This window comes from Hippocampus bargibanti, linkage group LG02 (assembly GCF_051943395.1).
Source record: "Hippocampus bargibanti isolate YZ-2025 linkage group LG02, ASM5194339v1, whole genome shotgun sequence".
NCBI lineage: Eukaryota > Metazoa > Chordata > Actinopteri > Syngnathiformes > Syngnathidae > Hippocampus > Hippocampus bargibanti.
The window spans coordinates 7,201,763-7,223,331 of record NC_142735.1 but is presented as its reverse complement, the minus strand read 5'-3'; the positions used below and the strand labels follow the sequence as shown (position 1 = coordinate 7,223,331).

General features: G+C 41.1%; 1 protein-coding gene across 1 annotated transcript; it reads right to left on the bottom strand.

The window, feature by feature from the left end:
• Positions 1-5,306: 5,306 nt before the first annotated feature.
• On the bottom strand, positions 5,307-21,278 carry cnot6a (CCR4-NOT transcription complex, subunit 6a). Its single transcript, XM_089023062.1, has 12 exons — positions 21,260-21,278; positions 20,097-20,218; positions 18,340-18,526; positions 17,226-17,311; positions 17,030-17,134; positions 16,792-16,860; positions 15,977-16,134; positions 15,697-15,851; positions 12,385-12,539; positions 12,076-12,309; positions 11,460-11,662; positions 5,307-9,011 (listed from the first exon to the last, which is right to left on the bottom strand). Exons 2-12 carry the CDS (start codon positions 20,206-20,208, stop codon positions 8,796-8,798), a joined length of 1,680 nt encoding a protein of 559 aa, XP_088879188.1. The 5' UTR covers positions 20,209-20,218; positions 21,260-21,278; the 3' UTR covers positions 5,307-8,795.
• Positions 21,279-21,569: the final 291 nt, after the last annotated feature.

Here is a 21,569-nt window from a genome sequence, read left to right as displayed (position 1 = left end):
ATTTGTGTCACAATCAGAATCAGAATACCTTTATTCGTCCCGCAATGGGGAAATTTGGGAAATTTGTGTCAGCGAATATCAAATAGTTGTCTTGGTGCAACACACAACGATTCACCATTGCGTTATTTATGTGCTTTCCTTCTAATTTCGCCATCAACACAGATCAACACAAAGTTTTCAGACCAAACAAAGTACCAGAAAATGCATTGTGTGTCGCTTTCTCGGTCAAGGGCATTCCCTCTGTGACGTCAGTAATCCTCAGAAACTCAAAAACAAGACTTCCTGAATAGTCAGGAAGAGTCTTAAAACGTAAAACATAGCAAATTGCGGTGGAATCTTTGTAAAATACGCTCAGTAGAAGTCATTTGAAGTGATTTTACAAATTATGGACACAACTTGTCCGCAGGCGTCGGTTGTCCTTTAATAAACACTACGAAACTAGTTAAATGTGCACATTCTAAAAAGATATGGGGTTTGGATGACTTTCAGAATAGCAATGGGAAATTAAGTGACTCAATCCAAAAAAGTAACTGAATTAAAACAAATCTATACAATGAAAGAAAGGGTTGGAATTGAGTCCATTGTGCATGAAGAGCAGCTGCAACTGATTCCAGCAGGCCCTTGGCCCTGGCGGTGACCCGAATGAGGGCAAACACCATATAGGATGAAGGGATGCATAGGCACGGTTTATTTGTCTTGTGGCATCTTGAAAAATTAGAAGGTCAAATTCGACATCTTCGATTCTGTATTCCGCAAGTCACAATTTGTCCATTTTTCTTTAAAGTGGTGTTATTTTCCTTGTTGCCATATGTTATTTGTACCAGATACATTTCAGCTGTCATCACATTGTCTCTGCGGTTTGTCAGCTTACAGTAGCCGAGTGGTGCGTTCAATGCACATCGCAAACAATTCACACCAAAGTCAAAAACATCCATACATTGAAAATCTGTCTTCCATCTGCAGAGCTTTAATTGTTTATCAAGTTCTGCAGCACGTGGCATCCAAAAATATGTTCAAGGAGGCTCGTCCCAAGTCATCACAATAAAAGAGAATAATGGGAAACAGCCTTTGAATGGCCCAGGATGAAGGAACTTTGGATGGGGAGGGAAAAAAAGCACATAAAAGATTAAATACAGCCTTGTCGTGGCAAGTGGTTCTGTGTCTGACCCCGATGCACCCTCATCTAACATACACGAAGTAACTCCAATTCTGACTTTTTAAATCTGGCCGTGATGACAGCTGACCACCTTGCAAAGGAATCCATGTTCACATGCTTGCATCAGACTCTTGCCAGTGTTAAATGTCCTCCTCACTCGCAGCTGTATAGAGAACATTCATTGTGTTTAAACCGTTTGAGGAGTATAGAAGGTTGTCCATTTGTTGGGTGTTTTTCCATGCAGAAACATAAAAAAATCAACTTGGAGATACATTCAGTTTGAATTTGGAATGAGTCCCAAATTAGCACTGTTTTGCTTTAGTTCCAAACAATATTGTGCAAAGTGAGGCACATCTGGCTATAATAATAGCAAAACTGACCATTGGGAGGCGGGGGTTGCTGGAGCCTATCCCAGCCGTCTTTGGGCACGAGGCTGGGGACACCCTGAATTGATTGCCAGCCAATCGTAGGACACATAGTGACATATAACCACACTTATACTGACACTTAGGGACAGTTTGGAGTGTTCAATAAGTCTGCCATGTATGTTTTTGGAATGTGGGAGGAAACCGGAGGACCCGGAGAAAACCCACACGGGCCCAGGGAGGATATGAAAACTCCACGCAGGGAGGCCGAACTCACAACCTCTGCACTGTGAAGCCGGCATGCTAACCACTTGTCTACCAGGCCACCATCTTTAAATTACCGGTCGTCAAAGATAAAGCAGTGGGGGCAAGGTAGTCAACTGGTGAGTGCATCTGCTCTCACAGTGCAGAGGTTGTGGGTTCGCTTCCAGCTCAGGCCTTCCTATGTAGCGTTTGCATGTTCTCTCTGTGCCTGCGCGGGTTTTCTTCCCACATTCCAAAACCCGGCATTGCAGGATGATTGAACACTCTAAATTCCTGGTGTGACTGTACATCAGGGGTGTCCAAAGTCGTTTTTCGAGGGCCGCCGTCCTGCCTGTTTTCCAGCTCTCACAGGAGCAACGCACCTGATTCAAATCATCAGGACCATTTTGATGCTGCTTCAGAGCTGGCTGAGGAGCTGATCATTTGAATCAGGTGTGTTGCTCCTGGGAGAGCTGGAAAACAAGCAGGACAGCGGCCCTTGAGGACCGACTTTGGACACCCCTGGTGTACATGATTTTTCAGGGGAAAGACTCACAACACACGTATAACCATAGGATAAAGTTCAGGAAATGTTGACAAACATGGGAATCAGGCTTTTGCCTTCTTTGATAGGAATCCTGGGACATTTTGTGAATCTGCATTTCCATGGCCAAGACATCCGTATTTTGGCTCTTGTCAAACGTCAGTCACACTGACTTGTTGACTTTTACTCAACAGCAATGAACAGGGATAATATATTGTCGCCTCTTTCAGTTCTGGTTTTTATGTGTAGTCTGACATCCCCAATGAGAAACACAAACACTGAGCTTTAGATTTCATATATCTCACAACTTGGATCTTCACAACTTGGATTTGTAAGCAGGAAAGCCAAAGACACGAGTGAGCGGGAGTTGGCAGAGCATCACTCGGTCAAATGGCCCCGTGCATGCACACATCGACACAAGTGGGAATTTCAGAGGAAGGATTTAAAAAAAGTGGTTTAGAGGGGAGTCGAGGATAAAGCGAAGAGAGATTGAAAGTGTACATGTGTGATAGGACTTCACGGGCTTTCTAATTGCACTGCCACGTCAACACAACAGTTGTCATCTGCCAACCTTGAGGAGACGAGGAAAAAAGGAGTGTGTCTTTCAACAAATTCTCGGTCATAGTCACAATTGAACACACACATACAAACGCGGACATGATCATAGATCTCAGTCTTTAAAATAAGTCACCCAAAACCTTTGATAATCATGACGTGGCATTTTCCATGCCAAAGCTCCCAGCTGCAGCAGGACTTGACAGTTCAGCCAACACAAAACGAAAGGCGACAGTGAATGCAGGCAATGCCACCAAAATATCAGAAAATAGCTCTCAGTCTTTTCACACGTTTTCAGCAATTACTGTCAAAAGTGTATAATGTGTTTTAAAACAAATCTTTGACTTCACTGTACAGGTTCTGTAAGATTTTTCAAATATATATGATTTTTATCTTTTTCTGAAACCCTCCCTACATTTGAATTATTTATACGTTTATTCTGTACTCTGTATTTTGTCAAAATAGGCTGTTTACTATTTTCAACATGCATGGATGATGACACACAGTTGTATATATTTACGGTAAATGGTAGAGGTAAAGTAAGCCATGCCACAGAACTAGACTGAGCCCTATTAAAATTATTAAGTCATGTACTTGAATTAATCATCTTTTTTTATACAAAAATAATTAGAACCAATACTCGAGTCAAAGTATTTTTCCAGCTCTGCAAGGAGTGAAGCCTTATATATACTGTGTCAAAATCAATTTCTATCTCTTCCCATGGTTATTTCAGTTCAAAATGTGCTTTATTTCGACCCACTTGTTCCACCTGTGTATCCATAAAATATGGGTTGTCGTTTTAAAAAGAGCTACATCTGCTTCTCTTCCAATACTACTTTTTGCACACTGACTTGACTTTTCGACATTGGATCATCCTCGCATGTGAAACTTTGGCATCACCTAGTGTCCGCAAATGATTCTACACGCTATTCTCATGTATATTGGGGGGTGCTTGAACGAAATATTACGTAAATAGAAACATATAACGCACGCACTCTACATTAACAAGTCGCAACCTTCGGTGACGTCATAATTACAGTCAATATTTTTTTTCTATGCCATAAATATGAAACAAAATTAGAAAACAATTATTTAAACGATTATTGAGGGTGCCGCAAGATTATCTAATGTTATTTTCTTGTCTTTTATTTTCTGTGATAGATTGGGATGATGGCATTCGACAGGCACTTTTGCGCAAAAACTTTTCAATCAACTCAACTCCCGCAATCCACCTGTTACCGCGCACGCACACTCACGTACACACGCATCCAGTCAAATATCATAGCTCACACGTACCGTTTTAAAGTGTTTCCTCCTCGGCCCTATAGATTCCGGTCCTTAGCCCGTGCCCTCGGGGAATTTTATATGATACAAACTCAGAATGAGAGTAACGATGACGATAAAAGATATAACTGTGATTACAATCTTAAATTCCAGACTGCTGAGCGCTCACAACTTCCGGTGACGGACGTCACGTGCCACCTGCTGCTTTATTTTAGTTTATTAATGAATATTTTTAATAAAAAAATACACTGATAGGGTGATTCTGGTGCAATATCCATTAGTATAAAATATATTCGCAACATGCAAAAAGATACATGTTTTTTTTCTCCTCTATGACATTAGGCCATTCCGTAACCAATCGGTCGATCACGATCGACGTAATCGGCTTACCTGTAGTCCCTAAAATGTCATCTCAAAAAGACACGTACGGACTCGGGTTCACTAAAGAACCATGTAAACTTTGAAACCTCCTGACAGTACAAGTGCAATTATTATTGTCAATACTGTGGCCAGGAATCAAGTGTTTTGCATAATGGCATCACAGTGCAGAGGTCATGAGTTCGAGTCCCGCTCTGTGTGGGGTTTGCATGTTCGCCGGAGGCCCATGTGGATTTTCTCCGGGATCTCCGGTTTCCTCCCACATTCCAAAAAGATGCATGCGCTTGCGATGCAAGCTCAAGCCCCCGCCTACTGCCCGATGACGGCTGAGATAGGCTCCAGCACCCTCGGTGATCCGAGTGAGCATTAAGCGTAACAGAAAATGAATGGAATGAAGGAATGAATGTGAACTGATTATTTGTGATGAGGGTAGATGGTGAGGGAGCTCAAATCCTATTGACAACTAAAACATCACTTAGTGTGTTACTTAAGCTGACCAAATACATTTTATGTGTCAACATGCCACTGTACTCCAGCTCTAAACTGTCATCATTATCTTTTCATAGAAACTACATTATTTTATGGATTAATGAAGTGAAAATCACACATTACTTGGGGGGAATTGGTAAATGTACTGGGTATACACTGGAGTTTAAGAAGCTTCGCGGATATATGTATAGTGACTTCCATTAAAGCACATTTGATGAAATAGGAAAATGAGGCCAGATGGGGACAGAATTTATTTCTAATACTCATTGCAAAGAATAAAAGGTGACACAACTTGAAACAGATAATATAGAATTTATTCTGAACAAGTAGGAAAATACATAGATTGGTGAAAAGGAACAAGCAGAACCTGTAGTCAATGAAAAAAAATACAAAACTAGTCCAAGAGAATTGAGGACGGCTAAGTGTACAACGGAAAACATTGTTTACCATTCAGTTTCTTTTTTTAAATAATACGCACTGATTTGAAAAGAGCTGCCTTGATTTCTTGTCTGGGTTAATGGACATTCTACAACATTGTGCAAGTGTTTAATAGTCAGTTATTTTATTTATTTCTTTTTTGCTGGTATTTCATGAATGGTAAACAATAGTTGGTCCAGTGCATGAACAGTGACAGATCAATAAAATGTACTCAGCTGACTACAGATAGACAATCCTGATCATTGAACAACTAGCACGAGGTGAGCAGGGGAAAGAGATGAGCAAATATACAGGTGAAATTAATGTTATCAGATAACAACTGTAAGAGGATGTGTTAGAGGAAGAAGCTACATTAGTCTCCACATAAAATGTCTTTAAAAGTGTTTGAATGTTGAGTATTATTGCCATTTTTCTGAAAGGGATGCAATCAATTATATCGTAAAGTAATATAGTCAGTTCATTCCGCATAACTTGGATTGGTGGGTGGAGGGTATGATCTGTTACTACGAGCAGCTTTGGTGTGCACTGCAATAACAACAAAAAGATGCAGCCTGGTGGAAATAGTTCAGTTGACACCAAAAGGAGCACAAAAAACAAGTCACACAGCACAAAACAATGTTGGGAGTTTTGTTTTGTGATTTGGCCTTTGGAGGCGGCAGGCGGCCTTTGCGAGGGATGCGTGCGAAATGAAGCAATGGGACATTTCCAAATAGGGATGGTGGGGGGGGGGGGGGGGGGTGATTACAGGAGCAGGCTGGTGACCAGCGGCACATCATAAACTCATCAGCCACAAGGAGGTCAGCTCTGCTTCCCTCACCTTCAGGCACAAGCACGCTCCAGCTAGTGCCAGACAAAATATATGCAATAAAGCTGAAAGATAACAAAAAAAAACACGCACAAAAAAGTGACACTTCCTGATGCCAAAACGCCCCATCCTTCATTCCGGAACATTCAACTCCTGTACACATAATGGACAAAGGATTTGGTTTATGGCGGGATCGGCGTCTATGATGGAAAAGTACCAAAAAGTAGCAATAAAAACAATACCGTTGCAGAATTCAGTATTTATACATCAACACAATTCAATATTTCAGAAAGGAAACATGAGATACATCTTTTATTCACACTTTACAAAAAAGGCTAGCTTTTTCATCTACTACAATACTAATGCCATTCAGGAAAAGGAAGTAAAAAAGTGGACATTGTTGGTTTTCAGTTAAAAACAGGATGCAAACAAACAGGACAAGAAAGACCTCTGAGGACTAACTTAATACTTCCCATTTCTTTGCGTCTGTCGCTTTAAAACGAAGCGGCGAAATGTGGGTGTGGTGGCAGTCCTCTACTAAGTGCTCATCTTCCCGTGGCATTAAAGCCAGGCAAGTTGCCAACATTTTTGGGCGGGGAGGAACTAAATGAGAAATATCTTTTTTAGGGTGATAGGGGGGTGGGGGTCCCACAGATGGCACAGCAGCCGCAGCGACTGTGTGCAAGTCTGTGACAATGATATGAAGGGGTTGGTCAAGATGGTTTTAAAATGACAGCTCAGCTAAGTAAAAATTGGGGTCGAAATGTGGAGATGATCTCGCTGTGAAAGCAAAGTAGCAGAGCTGTATAGATGTAACCATCAAATAATTGTAACCATAAAAGAGACACCTCTTTTATGAAGGTGTGTGTGTTTGGAGGTGGTGGGTGACACACACACCTGGTTGGGGGGGGGCGCAAAAAAAGGAATATACACAACACCAAGAACATCGTCAAAGCTCATAAAAAAGGAGAACCAACTCTAACAAAACACTAATGGACATAAAATTTTCACAAATGTCTCAACAGTATTTAAAAATAAAAGGAGAAAAGGTTGTTCAGGCTTCGGTCGAATTTTAGTAGTGCAAGACAACGACTGCTACTATGAGGCACATTGTTTGCTCGGACATGGGGGGGGGGTCTGAGTGGGCGTCAGTCACACGTCACATAGAAGTGGTGTATGTTGGTGCAGGGTTGGGCAGATCTACATACAAATCACCACAAACAAACAAAATCCTGAAAACCAACATATACTCTATGCAATGGTTCATCTCAAAAGGGAGTGCAAAGTTGTGACGAATGCGCCGTGAACAACCTCTTCTTCTGCTTATGTTTGTACAAGCTGGTTATTAGTTTCACCGCGACATGAATGTGATAAAAATTTAGTCATAGTTTACATACAATTTCTCAAATGCAATCATAATTTACTCTTGGTACAAAAACACCAGAAAAAATGTTGTCTGTGGTTCGTATACAATCATGTAAAGACTGAATTTATGCTTTTGATTCTGTACAAACACTTGTTTGGAGGAAGAAAAAAAAAAACACAAAACACTGATATCGTGCGAGAGTGTGTATGTGGGACTTATGGAGCGGGAATGTCACGACTGGCCCTCAAGACCACGCTACGTGCGTGTGTGCGCGTGCTTTGAGCTGGACAGTGAGAGGAATGGTGGTCGTACCACCCAAGACTCGCTCCCTCGCTTCCTGACTAGAACCAAATCAAGACCACAAGCCCAAATGGCTCCCGCCCAAAATTAAGTGCAGGCTGAGACGAGACTAACAACAACACCTGAAACAGTCTGAAATTAGTTTGGTGGCTGTTTCTCAAAGCATCCCTGCGGGCTGTGTGAAGTTGTGCAGCACCGTTGGGTGGCTCTGCGGGTGTCGGAGCCATTGCACAAGTGGGACAAAGGGGCTGGACTGGGCTGGGCCGGGGTCGAAGGTGTAGCACCACGGGAGGCCGCGGGCACTCGATAGGGGCCCCAAGCACCACCGAATGACAGTGGGAAAAGCTTCCATCTTGACTCCCGACTACCAGACTTCTTCTGACCCCGATGCATGTGTAAAGCGTGACACGCCTGCCATATTTGCTGGTTTCAGGTTTATACAGAACAGGCAGACACACACGCACCATCAGCTCATAAACCTCTCCACTAAACGTGGCCCTCCCTCTCGCGTCAAAAAACGCGCAATGAGCTAGTATCCTGTGTGGCGTCACAAGACGGTAAAGAGGATGGATGGGTGGGAAAAGGGAGTCCAAAAGAGAAATTATGTTAAGCAACGTGTACTGGAATTGAGCAGTTAAAAAAAATCACAGAGAGAGAAAAAAGAAAAATATAGAATATCTATAACATCATACGAAATCCCTGTTGGCCAGACCTCACGGTATGAATATTTTACATGTGTTTTTTTTTTCTTTTTTGCCTTCTTTCTCCGGGCGGCAGAGGGAAGAGCTGATCGTGGGAGGGGACGTGGTGAGACGGGGAGAACCCCTCCCACCACCACCACCACCCTCGCCTGGTGGAGCGGCAGGGACTCACTACCTGCGTGCAGGCAGATGGAGACCATTGACCTGGGGGGGCAAGTTGGGCAGAAGGAGCTCCAACTGGGTGAAGAGACTGAAGTGGTCGGAGGGGATGTGAGGGTGCGGGCAGCCGCTGACATTGTTCTCGACCAGCCAGTGAGGATCCAGGGGGCCCAGGATGCCCAGGACGTTTAGGTGAGGCTTGGAGTAGAAAATGTAGTCGATGACACCCTGAAAGGAGGCAACATTAAAGTTAATTCTTGGATTACATATTGTAGTTCATTCTACGTGGGTTGAGTTAAAGTCATTTCATCTATAACATAATCGGTCATAACAGGTCAGATTAAATCCAACTGAGCAACGCTGTCTTGGGTGGCGCGATCGAGGGGAGGTAATGTTAGAGACACTGAGTGAGTGGATAGAAAAGCCACCAGGTCTGTTTGTTACAAGTCTTATTTTAGTGCAAATTGTCCTACATTTGTGATACTGCATCTGTACATGATGTTGAAGCTTTTGTGTCATAAACAATGTCTGGAGCATATATTTTTCCATTTCTTGTGATGTTTCACATATATTTTGCGTGCATACTTGCAAGTTCATAAAGGACATTCACTGTAGCCCGTTCTCACATATGACATTTCTGTAAAGGAAAGATTGGACAGCACAAATATGATTCTATATAAGAGAATACTTGCTGTGTATCTTTTAACTAATTTAGCAGGTTTGTTGACCTTTCAAAAGTAGTCGAGCAAAAAAAAAAAAATAATAATAAGTTCAAGTCCTTTTCCTCAAGCCATGATACTTCGGTGTTTTTCTAACACTTTTTGGCACTTTTGGATTATGGCACCTATGTCAGCTTGCCTATCTACCGGTTTGAATATTGCACTGATGCCGTACCTAGCCCATCATGCATGAATTAGTTTGCAAAAAATGCAATTGAAATACCCCATATTCATTAATCTGCCTTTTATGTCCGTTCGTGCTGAAATTTCGAACTCTTGAGAATGAAAAGTGAGGGGTGTTACTTCTTCAAGTGTTCGTGCCTCAACATGGTTACGCTCGTGAAAGCAAAACAACAAACTCAAACACCTATTTCTTCAACATTTGTCGACTAATATCCAGATTACTTTTAGGCAATTTTTATCTATGACCCTACGATAAATGCAGCCCCCTGAAATTCCTAAAATCACAAATTTGCCAGATTTTGTGTGTGTGTGGGTGAAAAAAATAAAAAGCCAAAATAATTAGACAGAAGAAGAAAAGCTTATAGATTCCAAGGAAGAGAAAGTTGCGTAGACATAACCATATGGTTTGATAAAAGCAATTTAGCAATCATTTTAAGGAAGACAAAACAAACACTACTTGGAAATGTTAAATACATCAAATACAGACATCATGAGAGGTTATACATGGAATAAATAAAATATAATTCTATAGGGTAAAAACTGTTAAGGACCGCATATTGGAGACATCGAATCCAAACTTCAAAGAAGCATTTCTTTCCTGGCAAAAGCAGATAATACACTCAGAAAACCCTCCACATTCTGTACTGTTCACTGCAGTTATATTTAAATGTGTGTTCAGAAGTCTGGAGGAAACACTGGGCTATACCCATTGCACATATTGCCAAAGATCAATGCAAATCACCCACAATGTCGGATTTTGACAGCAACCAACCATTCTTATCATATGTACGCTACTTTGGTAGAATTCTAAACGACAAAATCAATTTGTAAAGCCAGTAATAGTTTACCACCATATACAGAATGTGTTTTGGGGAGAGAGGCTTTAATCAATAATGGTCAAAACAAAATATTCAAGAACAGCAATGTAACTTTTTGGGGTTTCTGTCTGTGAGGTAAAAATATGGAATGGCCTAAATAGGGAACCTCAACAATGACATTAAGTTAAATAAAATATCAAAAAATATTTTGGAGCGCTACAGAGAAGAAGAGAAGCAGGGTTTTATATTACCGTAATTGTGATTTTACAGGAAAAAGGTGATAATAGTGCTTGGTAGGATTACTATCTGAATATATATAACTGGTTCACTGTTACAGGGTAAATAAAGAATGAAAGAGTGTTATATTGTCAGATGGGCATTGGAACTAAGATACTGGTGGCTTATTGATTCAGTGAAAATGAGTAACACATGGCTAAATATTTGTCTGTGGTTAAATATGGTATTTTACCCCACAGGTTTCTGCAAGTTACTGTATTATATATACTCTTCCCTTTGTGGCGGTGTTTGCATTATGCATGTTCGAAATAAATTGCTTGGGTGGGGGATGTATACAACATATAATATATACTGCCCTCCAAATTATTTTCATTTAAATAATTGTTAATTTACATTTTTTTTCCTTTTTTTTTGAGGCGGCCCATGACCACCTGTTGAGTCGAACGGAAGGAGCATAGCTCTCTCTCTAGTGTATGCATTGTACATTGCGCTTTATAATCCAGTGCATCCAATATATGAAAAAAAATACAAAATAGACCATTCATTGAAGATGTGGCTAATAAACTAGCATGGCTTTTCATTGGGAAAATATGCTATTTGTTTTTTGTTTTTTTCATTTCTATGCCGATCTGTCAAATTACTTGACTTGAAACTAGTCAATGGTGCAAAAAAATCTATGGGAATCACTGGCCTAGATTTTATGTAGAAAATCTTCTTACCTTGAAATCAAACGTGTAGTTGGTGTAAGGCATCAGGCCGTTCTCGTAAGCGCTTTTCAGTTTGAAGCCATGGGTGATCCTGCCGTTCGACGTGCTGCTCTTGCCATTACAGTTGAATTTGGTCAGGCTGTCACTGTAGCGGAGCTCCTTGAAGTCTTTGTGGGTGCAGTCAACTCCCCCCGTACTTAAGTACTCAACCACACCTGCATTGGGAAGCAGAAACACTCTTAAAATACACTGTAACAGTATGAGACTAGTCGCTTCAAAATTGAGGTGGCAATTTTATTATGGTCAACAGGCAATGCCACAAATATGTTTTTTTCCTCTTTACATTAATGTAAAATTTTCCTTGGAGTCCCTCAAATGGTGCATTTGTCTATTGTTAATATTTTGTCCTCGATGGTTTCTCTTTTACTGTGTACTTGTGAAGTCTGGCTGTGACATTGCAGATGCCCTCAGGGGATGAATAAACCGTGTCTACATATTGCCGAAGCTGGCAGAATGGGTGCCCAATTGCTCTCCAAAGTGATCATGATGCACTGTCTTTGTCCTTGATTTAATTTAGATTTGCCCAACGAACCAACCAAAGCATTCCAAGCACCACTGCGTTACATACCAGAGTCAGGCAAAGAGTTGAGGTCAGCACAGAGCACCAATGGAATGCCATTGGTTTCACCGGAGACCGAGGACAACTTGAGGCTGCGCGTCGCCTTGTCCACAATGTTCTTTACTTCCGACAGGAACATCATGGTCTGAACCAGTTTGACGTCAGAGTATTCCGGGTCCCAGTGCATGTGGGCGTTGGCTACCAGCAGTAGCTGCTTCTCCATCCCGTGCAGTGACTTTCCAGCTAATAAGTAGTGAACCAGAAGTAAAACAAAAGCTCAAATACATATGCAAGTATATGGAGGTAGCATCGACTCACAAGACACTTCCATCATCTCTTTGCGGACTTCAAGCAAAACAGCAACCCCGATATTGTCCTTCGTCATCACGCGGTTCAACATAGCCTCTGAGCCCTCCGAGTTAGCCATTGCCAGCTGGTTAAACTCCACTGTGTGCTTCTGCACTGCACTGAACCTGAATATGAAGAGATGCAGGGGACCAGGGTGAGAGTTAATCAGTCGTAGTATGTGTCAAGTAGGGATGCATCTGGGGGAATTAAAAAGGGTGCCAGTCGGTCGGCCCCTTATGTCTGAAAAGGGGGCCAAATTCTAAAATTGATGGGGCCCGATTTAACTAGATAGCCGAAGTACCCAAAACTGATTGAAATAAACCCAAGTACATTCATTGGAGCATGATATTTCTTAATTGCAAATCTTTTCCCTTCGGCTTTTTCCCTTAATTGCAAACGAAAAATCATTATTTGAGTAGTACAGTGATACATTGGCTTACGAACTTAATTGGTTCCCAGACAAAGTAAGGCAAAAAGTGTGTATCCCAAAAATTAATTTCCCATAGAAAACCATTACAATGAGAATAATCCGTTCCCAGGTCCCCATAAAACATAATTTTCTACTTTCTAATTTTGTAAGCCTTAAAACTACACAAAATATATCTTATTTCATATACAATAAATGTGCTATGGTATTATAATTAAATAAATAAACTGTACAGTATAATAAAATTGTTTTATTTACCTTTGTGATGGTCGTTGATGGCTTGATGGAATGCAGTGGCCGGTTTCATCAGCATTAAACACTTGATGAGGAACATAGCCTTCTTTCACCATCTTGAGGAATGATCCCTTAGTGCTTTCTCTGCGATAAGTTTACCTAGTTCCTCATCAATTGTGTTCTGTTTAGCTGGGTTGATAGCGTTTTGCATCAAGTGTACAGACGGCCTGTGCGGGTTATTTGTGGAGCCTGATTGATGGGATATTTTAACCTTGCAGTCTACACTCTGCCATTGAACTATCAAAGTTCAAACGAGTCCTAATTTCACTGTTTTCTATCCATTTTCTCACCCCTCTGTCGTCGGCCTGTCTCTTCAAAGGACAACCGACGTCCCCGGACAAGTTGTGTCCATAATTTGTAAAATGGCTTCAAATGACTTCTACTGAGCGTATTTTACAAAGATTCCACCGCATATAGCTATATTTTACGTTTTAAGACTCGCGCTGAATATTCCGGAAGTCTTGTTTTTGAATTGGTGATGAGTCCTCACCCTACGTCACTGAAGGAATGCCCCTGACCGAAAAAAGGACACATTGTAGCAGTCCTTCCATCACGTCAATGCATTTTGCTGTACTTTGGTCTGAAGACGTCATGTAGGACCAAAAAGAGGCAGAAGAGGGCGACAAAGCTCCATGTAAGGAATTAACCAGCCTGTGGAAATGGGCTGATTAATTCCTTACACGGCTTTGTCGCCATTTTCTGCCTTTTTTGGGTGTGACATTTCCCACCCCTGATGCCTTAAAATGACACGGAATAAATTCTTTAATCGATTGCAAACATGTATGCTTTCTTCTTCAGAACTATTTGAATCATATTCATAACTGGATGAGTAACAAGAAAGCATATTCTCCGAATCTGAAGCCATTGTTTTGATTCTCGAGCAAGGCAAGACGTCTTGCCGGGACACCACGAACATGGGGGCGGGACCTTCTGAAACTGGCTACTTCCGGTTTCAAATTGAAGTACTTTTTAGACACCTTATGTCATTTTTATTGGTCTTTTGCATTTGACTAAAATATCATACTGCGTGTTTTGCATACTTTAGATGCTATAAAACGTTTTCTGATGGCAGTTAGGAAACAAAAAAGTGACGTTGGTTGTCCTTTAATGTTTAACCTCTCCCCCCCACTCACTGCTGCGTTCTTGACCAATCACGTGGCTTTAACCGAAGACTGGGGCGGGTAATAAAAACAATCGGCTGCCATTTTCTTGTTAGGCGAACTGGCTCATTCGCGAACGACACATCACTCATTGTGGCAGCTCCGTGTGTATCCCGAAAAATTTTTGTATGCCAAGGTTAAATTTTCATAAATTTAACATTCGTAAACCGAAAAGTTTGTAAGCCAAGCGGTTCATAAACCGACGTATCCCTGTATCTATTTTTCTAATATATTAAATAATTTAATTGAAGTCAAAGAATTTATTCATACATAAACTATACAAATCATATTTTTCATATCACTATTGTCACTATCACCAACGTTCGTAATAGCTTTGTTTTCTTCATCAAAATAATCCATACCTGTATTGTCAGTTTGCATGTGTTTCTCTGGTGGCGGCTGTATTTCAATCCAGTTTCATCTGCTTTTGAATTATTTTCATTATCCACTAAATTCGAATCATTTACAGCAGTTTGCTGCAATAAATTATCACTACCTTCCGTAGACTTAAGTGATTGTATTTTTAAAAAACAAGAATGTCATTGTGTATGTATACAGTAAAGTCTCGTTATATCGATATCGGATATATCGATAGTCCCGGTTATATCGATACTATTTCTATGCACGCACGAAGAAAATTACATGCAAACAGGGTCGGATATATCGATAGTCCCGGTTATATCGATATTTTTTCGGACTCCCTTGAATATCGATATAACGAGACTTTACTGTATTTGTTTGCTGCCTGTTTTTAATGTCTTTTAGACTTTTACTCCTGTTCTCACGCTTCATATTGCAACCATCCACCATGTCCGATGTCAATACTGCAATGCACCATAGGTAAATGAATTTTCGATTATCTCTTTCGGCAGTTTCCGGCAGATCACGAAAAAGCCCGAGATATCTTCTACCACGACTTTGGGATGCACAGAAACAAATGCAAGTTGATTATGGCTTGATATCGGCAAGGCAAGATGGCAGACGACGCAAGTTAAAACTTCTGAAGTAAAAAAAGAACAGTTTTCAATTGCTGTTTAACTAAATTTGTTTCTTTAGGTATTTTAACAGAAGTATGTCAGATGTGGCGCAGATCACATAGCAATATGCAGCAATCGTAATAGACCTGCGCCAGTGCTGGCGCAGTAAAGTTCCAAAGCTGCGGCAGTGGCTGACGAAATGCGAAAATGGCGCGAGGGCGTGACCCAGATTCATCCCTGCAGAACCCATGTCGCCCCATTTTGTTTTTCACTTCACTTGAGCAGCAACTTCAAATTTTGTCTCGCATCATCAAAATCACAATAACTTAAAAATCTAATATTTGAGTGAAATGTCTGGCCAAATAACCACATGAAGGCATGTGAATTCTTTCAAAAACACTATTTGGAAAACTTGAGTACTTACTTTTCTGTTTTGTAGAAAATTGCACATCCATCAACATGTTTGCGGTCCGACTCAGACATGGTCCGAGCTCGCGACTTTGGACTGAAGAACCCGTCATAACCCTGCTCCTTCAGTTCAGGCAAGAAAAAATGGTAGTATTGCTCCGTCTCCACTTCCTATGTTTCACAAGGAGAAACACGAGTCAGAGTGTGCAACGTGGTGATGACAGATTGGCAAACATTTGAAAAAAAACAGAGCAAAAGATGCAGTCTGACGGGAGGGATGATAATTCACATATCACCTGCAAACTGATTATGTCCGCACTGCAGCCCATTATCTCTTGCATGATTGACTTCTTCCTGTACTCCCAGTTTAGAGCCCAAGAGGGGCAGTAGCCGTACAGCTGCCTTGTGGCATATTTATCACACAACACGTTGTAGCACATGACAGAGAACAATGCTGAAAGGGGGAAAGCATAGAAAACAGCTTAGTTACTCTCATACAGTTTAATTAAGTGGGAACAACGTTTTTCTCAACACATTGACTGATGTCAACAAAGACTAGTTTACGATTAAACGCGCAATAATTTGTTGAATAGGGATTTCGAAACTTACGGCGCGTATGAGCCAGGACTGCAATTTCATTTTAAAATCCTATCATTCAAATGAACCAATAGTGTGAGGAGCAAAATAATGTTTCATTTCAGCAGCCGAAAGGGTTGTTCAATTTCCTCCATCCATTGCGGTAAATCAAAACTTTGTTGACAAATTCAACGGCTGAAAATTTCAGTCAAACTGAAAGTCCCAAATGGAAAACTAAAGGAAAAAACATGCTAACCACTACGGTGCCGTGCCGGCCCTACGAAGACAGGGCAATTGGACTGTTCGCGTTGTCTTTTTGGACTCTCTTAAGAAGGTCTCGTCAGTTCATGAAACGCCTCACCACAGTATAAAATATGACTGTTATTACAGTGGGTAGCATGCTTAGTTGATATTAACGCAGTTCCAAACAAGCTAGCCCCATGCCATAAATGTAAAATGCATGGGAGCCACATTGGCTAATTTTTAAACCCCAAAAAGTTGGCACATTGTACTGATATACCTCCTGTTGACTCACCTGATGGTCGGGCTCGGTCTGGTTCCTGCAGAGAGATCCACGACCGAGCCGGGGGCTGCTCTGTTGGTACTGAAAAAGAGTAAAAAATAAAACAAATTAAAATCTAAAAAAAAAAAAAATCACGGTTACAGGTACATTTTGTAGGCACAATGCCCTCACATAACACAGTGGCAAACAGTGTTATGTGACAGAAATACCTCAAATATGGAGAGAAGGGGTATGCAGAAAGTCTACTTACTGCGCTTGATAGCACCCGCCAGATTGTCTAACAAGTAGTTGAGCAGTCTCCGCGTGCCGTCGGGTTCTTGGTAGAGGCTCATAATTTCTTGTGCAAGTGGGTTTCCTGTCATGGGCAAACACAAAGTGAAGAGGGAAAAATAAAATAAAAATTCAAAGGAACCTCTGGCTGCCCCTGTTGTTAATTTGACACTCACCTTTTAACCCCAGTGTTTGTAACTGAAACAGTTTTCCCAATTCAAACGGCAGAACCCGCAACTGGTTGTTATTTAAAAGCAGTTCCCTGTGGATGGGGAAAAAAAAATCAACATTTGAGCAACTGGGGCATACACGTTTCTCCTTGTCTTCCTAATTGAAAAGTAAAATAGGACTGAATGTTATACAACACTGTAATTCCCACAAAGAGATTATAGAAAATTCAAATAAAACAAATAAATAATAATAAAAATAATAATCTAATTCCATGTACAGTGATACCTCAGTTTACGAACGTAATTGATTCCCAGAAAGTGTGTGTGTAAGGAGAAATGTTCGTCTGCCAAACATTTATTTCCCATAAGATAACATTAAAAATGAGAATAATCCATTCCCAGGTCCCCATAAAACATAAATATCTACTAAATAAGCCTCAAAACTACACAAAATATACCTTATTCTATGTATAATAAATGTGTTATTGGATTGTAATTAAAGAAATAAACTGTACCGTATAATAAAGTTGTTTTATTTACCTTTGTGATGATCGTTGATGTAGTTGCCTCTTGATATCTGAGTGAAGTTGCCGTACTTTCTCGGCGATAATACCCTCACACACAATGTCCCCTGCTAGCTGCTTTTTGTTCATCCAAATCAACAGAAAAAATGTTTATTGCCTGAGACCGTTGCTTAGACAACACATAAAGACCCTTAGCCACATGTAGCAATGGTCGACTTAGCATACTGGTACTGGGATGCTAAGTCACACAAACGTACACCTCGTTCGTGTTTTTCGATGATCTCCTTCTGCTCGACCGGAATTTTTTTTTGCGTCCTGTTCGGCTTAACACTAGCCTGTGGTGAGGTCTTTTTCGGTCCCATAATAGCAAAAGTACTCCACTCAAAAGCAAACCACGTCTGCAGTCAAAGGGGGTGTGGAAAACTAGTCCGCCAGCCACCGTGGCGCTGTTCGACCATGTGGTTTGGTGTTCACCCGCTGAAACCTAGGCCGTATGCCAAGATTATATTCTCGTGAGCTGAAGCGTTCGTAAGTCGAGGTATCACTGTATTCTGTCTAAATGCAGCAACAACGGAAAATAAATAATGTCGGCTCACCTGAGAGACACCATGTTGCCGAGCTCTGCTGGCAGACTCCTGATCTTGTTAGATGAAAGATCCAGGTACACCAAATTGTGAAGTTTGGCAATGTCTGGCGGGATGCGTGACAACGAGTTGTCACTGAGGTGCAGGGCAGTGAGGTGGGTGAGTGACCACAGGGCTGTGCTCAGACTTCTTACTCGACCTTAAAAGCAAATGGGAACAAGTCAACCCCTTTGACACTTTTACCACTGCAGCCAAGTTGTGATTGTGGAGTATAATAGTAACAATGTCACCATCTCTGGATTTTTCTGGACGACTGACCCCTCTCCCCATATTATATGAACTATCATAGCCATATGTCTTGTTCCATCATGTAACGTCCATAGTTCAATGTGAATTAGTAAGTTTTGTTTTGACCTTTTTATGTTCTCATTCTCATGGGAAAAGCACAATAATGTGTCTGTAAAGTGACACGGAAGTGCACAAAACAATGTCACATGGTGCAGTGTTTACAGCAGTAAATATAGTGCTGCATGCAGGCTCCAATCATTTTTCTGTATTTGTAACTTCCCAGGTACTCGGTCCTCTGATGTCATATAACGGATTTCACCAGAAATCCCATTAAGGACACGGGGAGACTGAAAGCGGAGCGAAGCAAGAGAAAAGACAAATGTTTGCAGAATTGAGAAAATTGTCTCTCGTGTCATTTTCCTGACACTTCAAAACGATAGACATGAGGCATTAACTCAGGTCACAGACAAAGCATCTTCATGGTACAATCATTAACATCTGAACATGTGTTCTTTGTGTGCTTTATGTTTCAAGCGGAATTAAATTAAAGGCAAATATTATCCAGTCCTGGCAGCACAATGTTCGACTGGTTAGACTCACACCCTCACAGCGCAGACGTGCCGGGTTTGATTCCAGATCTGGCCATTTTGTGTGGAGTTTACATGTTCTTTTCATGCCTGTGTGTGGTTTCTCCAGGTACTCAGGTTTCCTCCCACATTCCAAAAACATACACGGCACATTAATGGAAGGCTAAATCATCCAAAGGTGCGATTGTGGGCGCAAATAGTTGTTTGTCTCTGTGTGCCCCATCTACTGCCTGAAGGTAGCTGGGAAAGGCTCCAGCAACCCTGCAATCCATGATTAAAGCCTGCTTGATTATCCTTGATTAATATTTGATGATTAAGACAGTTATTTTTCATAACTTTGAAATACCAAAGATGATAATGAGAGGTCTCCACCCACATACTTTTGATAACTCGGAAATACTTCACTGTTAACACGCTGCGTCAATATTATTTTTAAGGAGGGGTGCAGGTACAGAATCATCCATTTTAAATGTGCCCAAATGCATGCAAGAAAACAGCATATGTACGAAAAAAATTGAAACTTGCAGTTGGTTTGTGTCGCAACCATGAACCAGTGAAATTGAGTCATTTTGGTGTCGAATATTGTGCCCAACAGAAAAGATACGCAGCTAATATTTATTTAAACTGAAATATTCATTCTAGGAGGAGGACCAATGTAAAGTGCAAAAATACACCCATGATTTTAACATACAATATATAAATTCTTTCCTCGTTTTTCCTGTTTCAGCCAGCCAGGTTCATTTCATTACATGCCTCATGAATGTATTTAACAATCCAAAATAATAGTAGATGGCAAATTTAACAAAAACAAACATTCAGTTGATTGGTCTAATTTGGCCTAATCTTAAAAGATTTAAGAAAAAAACCACCCAGGAACCCTTGATAAATACGCACCACTTATTTCCAGCTCAGCCCAGTATGACTTCTTCCCATTGGCTGCCTCCTCGCTCGACATTATAGTGTACATCCGCCTAGGATCCGGCGGGTCATATTTTTCCTTGGGCATTCCTGTAACACTAGAGAATGAGATGAGCGAGAGAATGAGAGATCAATGCCATTAGAAGAGGCTGGGAAATGCTAAAGTTGTGTCATCATTTGTAAGACTTGCAAACCAAAAACAATTTACATGAAAAAAAACATTAATAAATGACTTACTGAAATCACAAACACCACAACCCATTTGGGGACACCCTACTTTTAAGGTTACCAGAGATGAACACAATTTGAAGAAGTGTGCAAATATCAAAATGAGAATTAATAGCATGTGTCTGAAAAATAACGGGGCGTAATGAGAATGTCAACAAGTCTTGATAAACATGAGTATCGGATGAGATTTCGGCAAGCGCCAAAGATTATTGAACATTTTACAAGAACGCTATAGCCTGGAAATGTATTGTTTATAGGCGTTACTTAGTCCATTGTCCTAGTTTGGCTATTCTCCCCTCATTGACGATGGCTGATTAGCCTAGCTTAACCTAAATAGGTTTTGTTGGCTACCAAACTCTGTATAACACACACGCCACACAGCTAACGTGAACGCGGACGCATTTCCACGCAGACCGAAGTCATTAAGTGGGTCAGATCACACATGCATTGTGGTTGCCATCGTCCCATCGATCTTATCAAAGATCGCGAGACGTGAAATTTATGAATATATGCATCACATGTGTTTACATAACAGCCTTACACTGCTTAGCGAACAACACTAGGCCAAGAAACATCGTAGCAACAAGCTACTGCTAACTAGCCAATGTTACAGAACGCACAAAAAATCGTGTGATTTTTATTAAAGTGCGCAGGCTAACAAATCATCACAATCGCGCGTGTGCGAGTCCTTCCGAGCTATTTTAGCTTTAGCGCTTGTTGGCGAGATAGCTAGCTAAATGCTAACAGATCCAATTATTTGAGGCTGACTTGCCATTCTAATAAGTCTCGCTACGGTGAGGGGGAGAAAAACGTCGATACGTTTTCGAAATCCAATTCGGTCGAAAAGGACTATGAGATGAACGTGGGTCGGCTGGATGGAAAGAGTGTCGTTTATACCTGCAAGAGCATACCAAAAGGCGAGGACGACTGCGTGCTCTCTTTTGTTTTCTGGCCACTTCTGAGCCGTTTCCGCTGCTGCTGTATTATGGCGACGGTGAGGATTTTTTCCCTCTACTGATAACGGCGAACGCTCCGATTGGTCCGCGTCTAACGGGCTCCAACAGCTGTTGAATCAAAATATAACCCTCAGTTTAGTGAACTTGTCAAAGGTGGTGTTTGGTCCTTGTCTTAATTATTGATTGGTGGCTTTCATACACATGCTGTACTCACATGTGGGTGCAAGATGAGTCCCTGCTAATTGAAAATGAAACTTGACACACC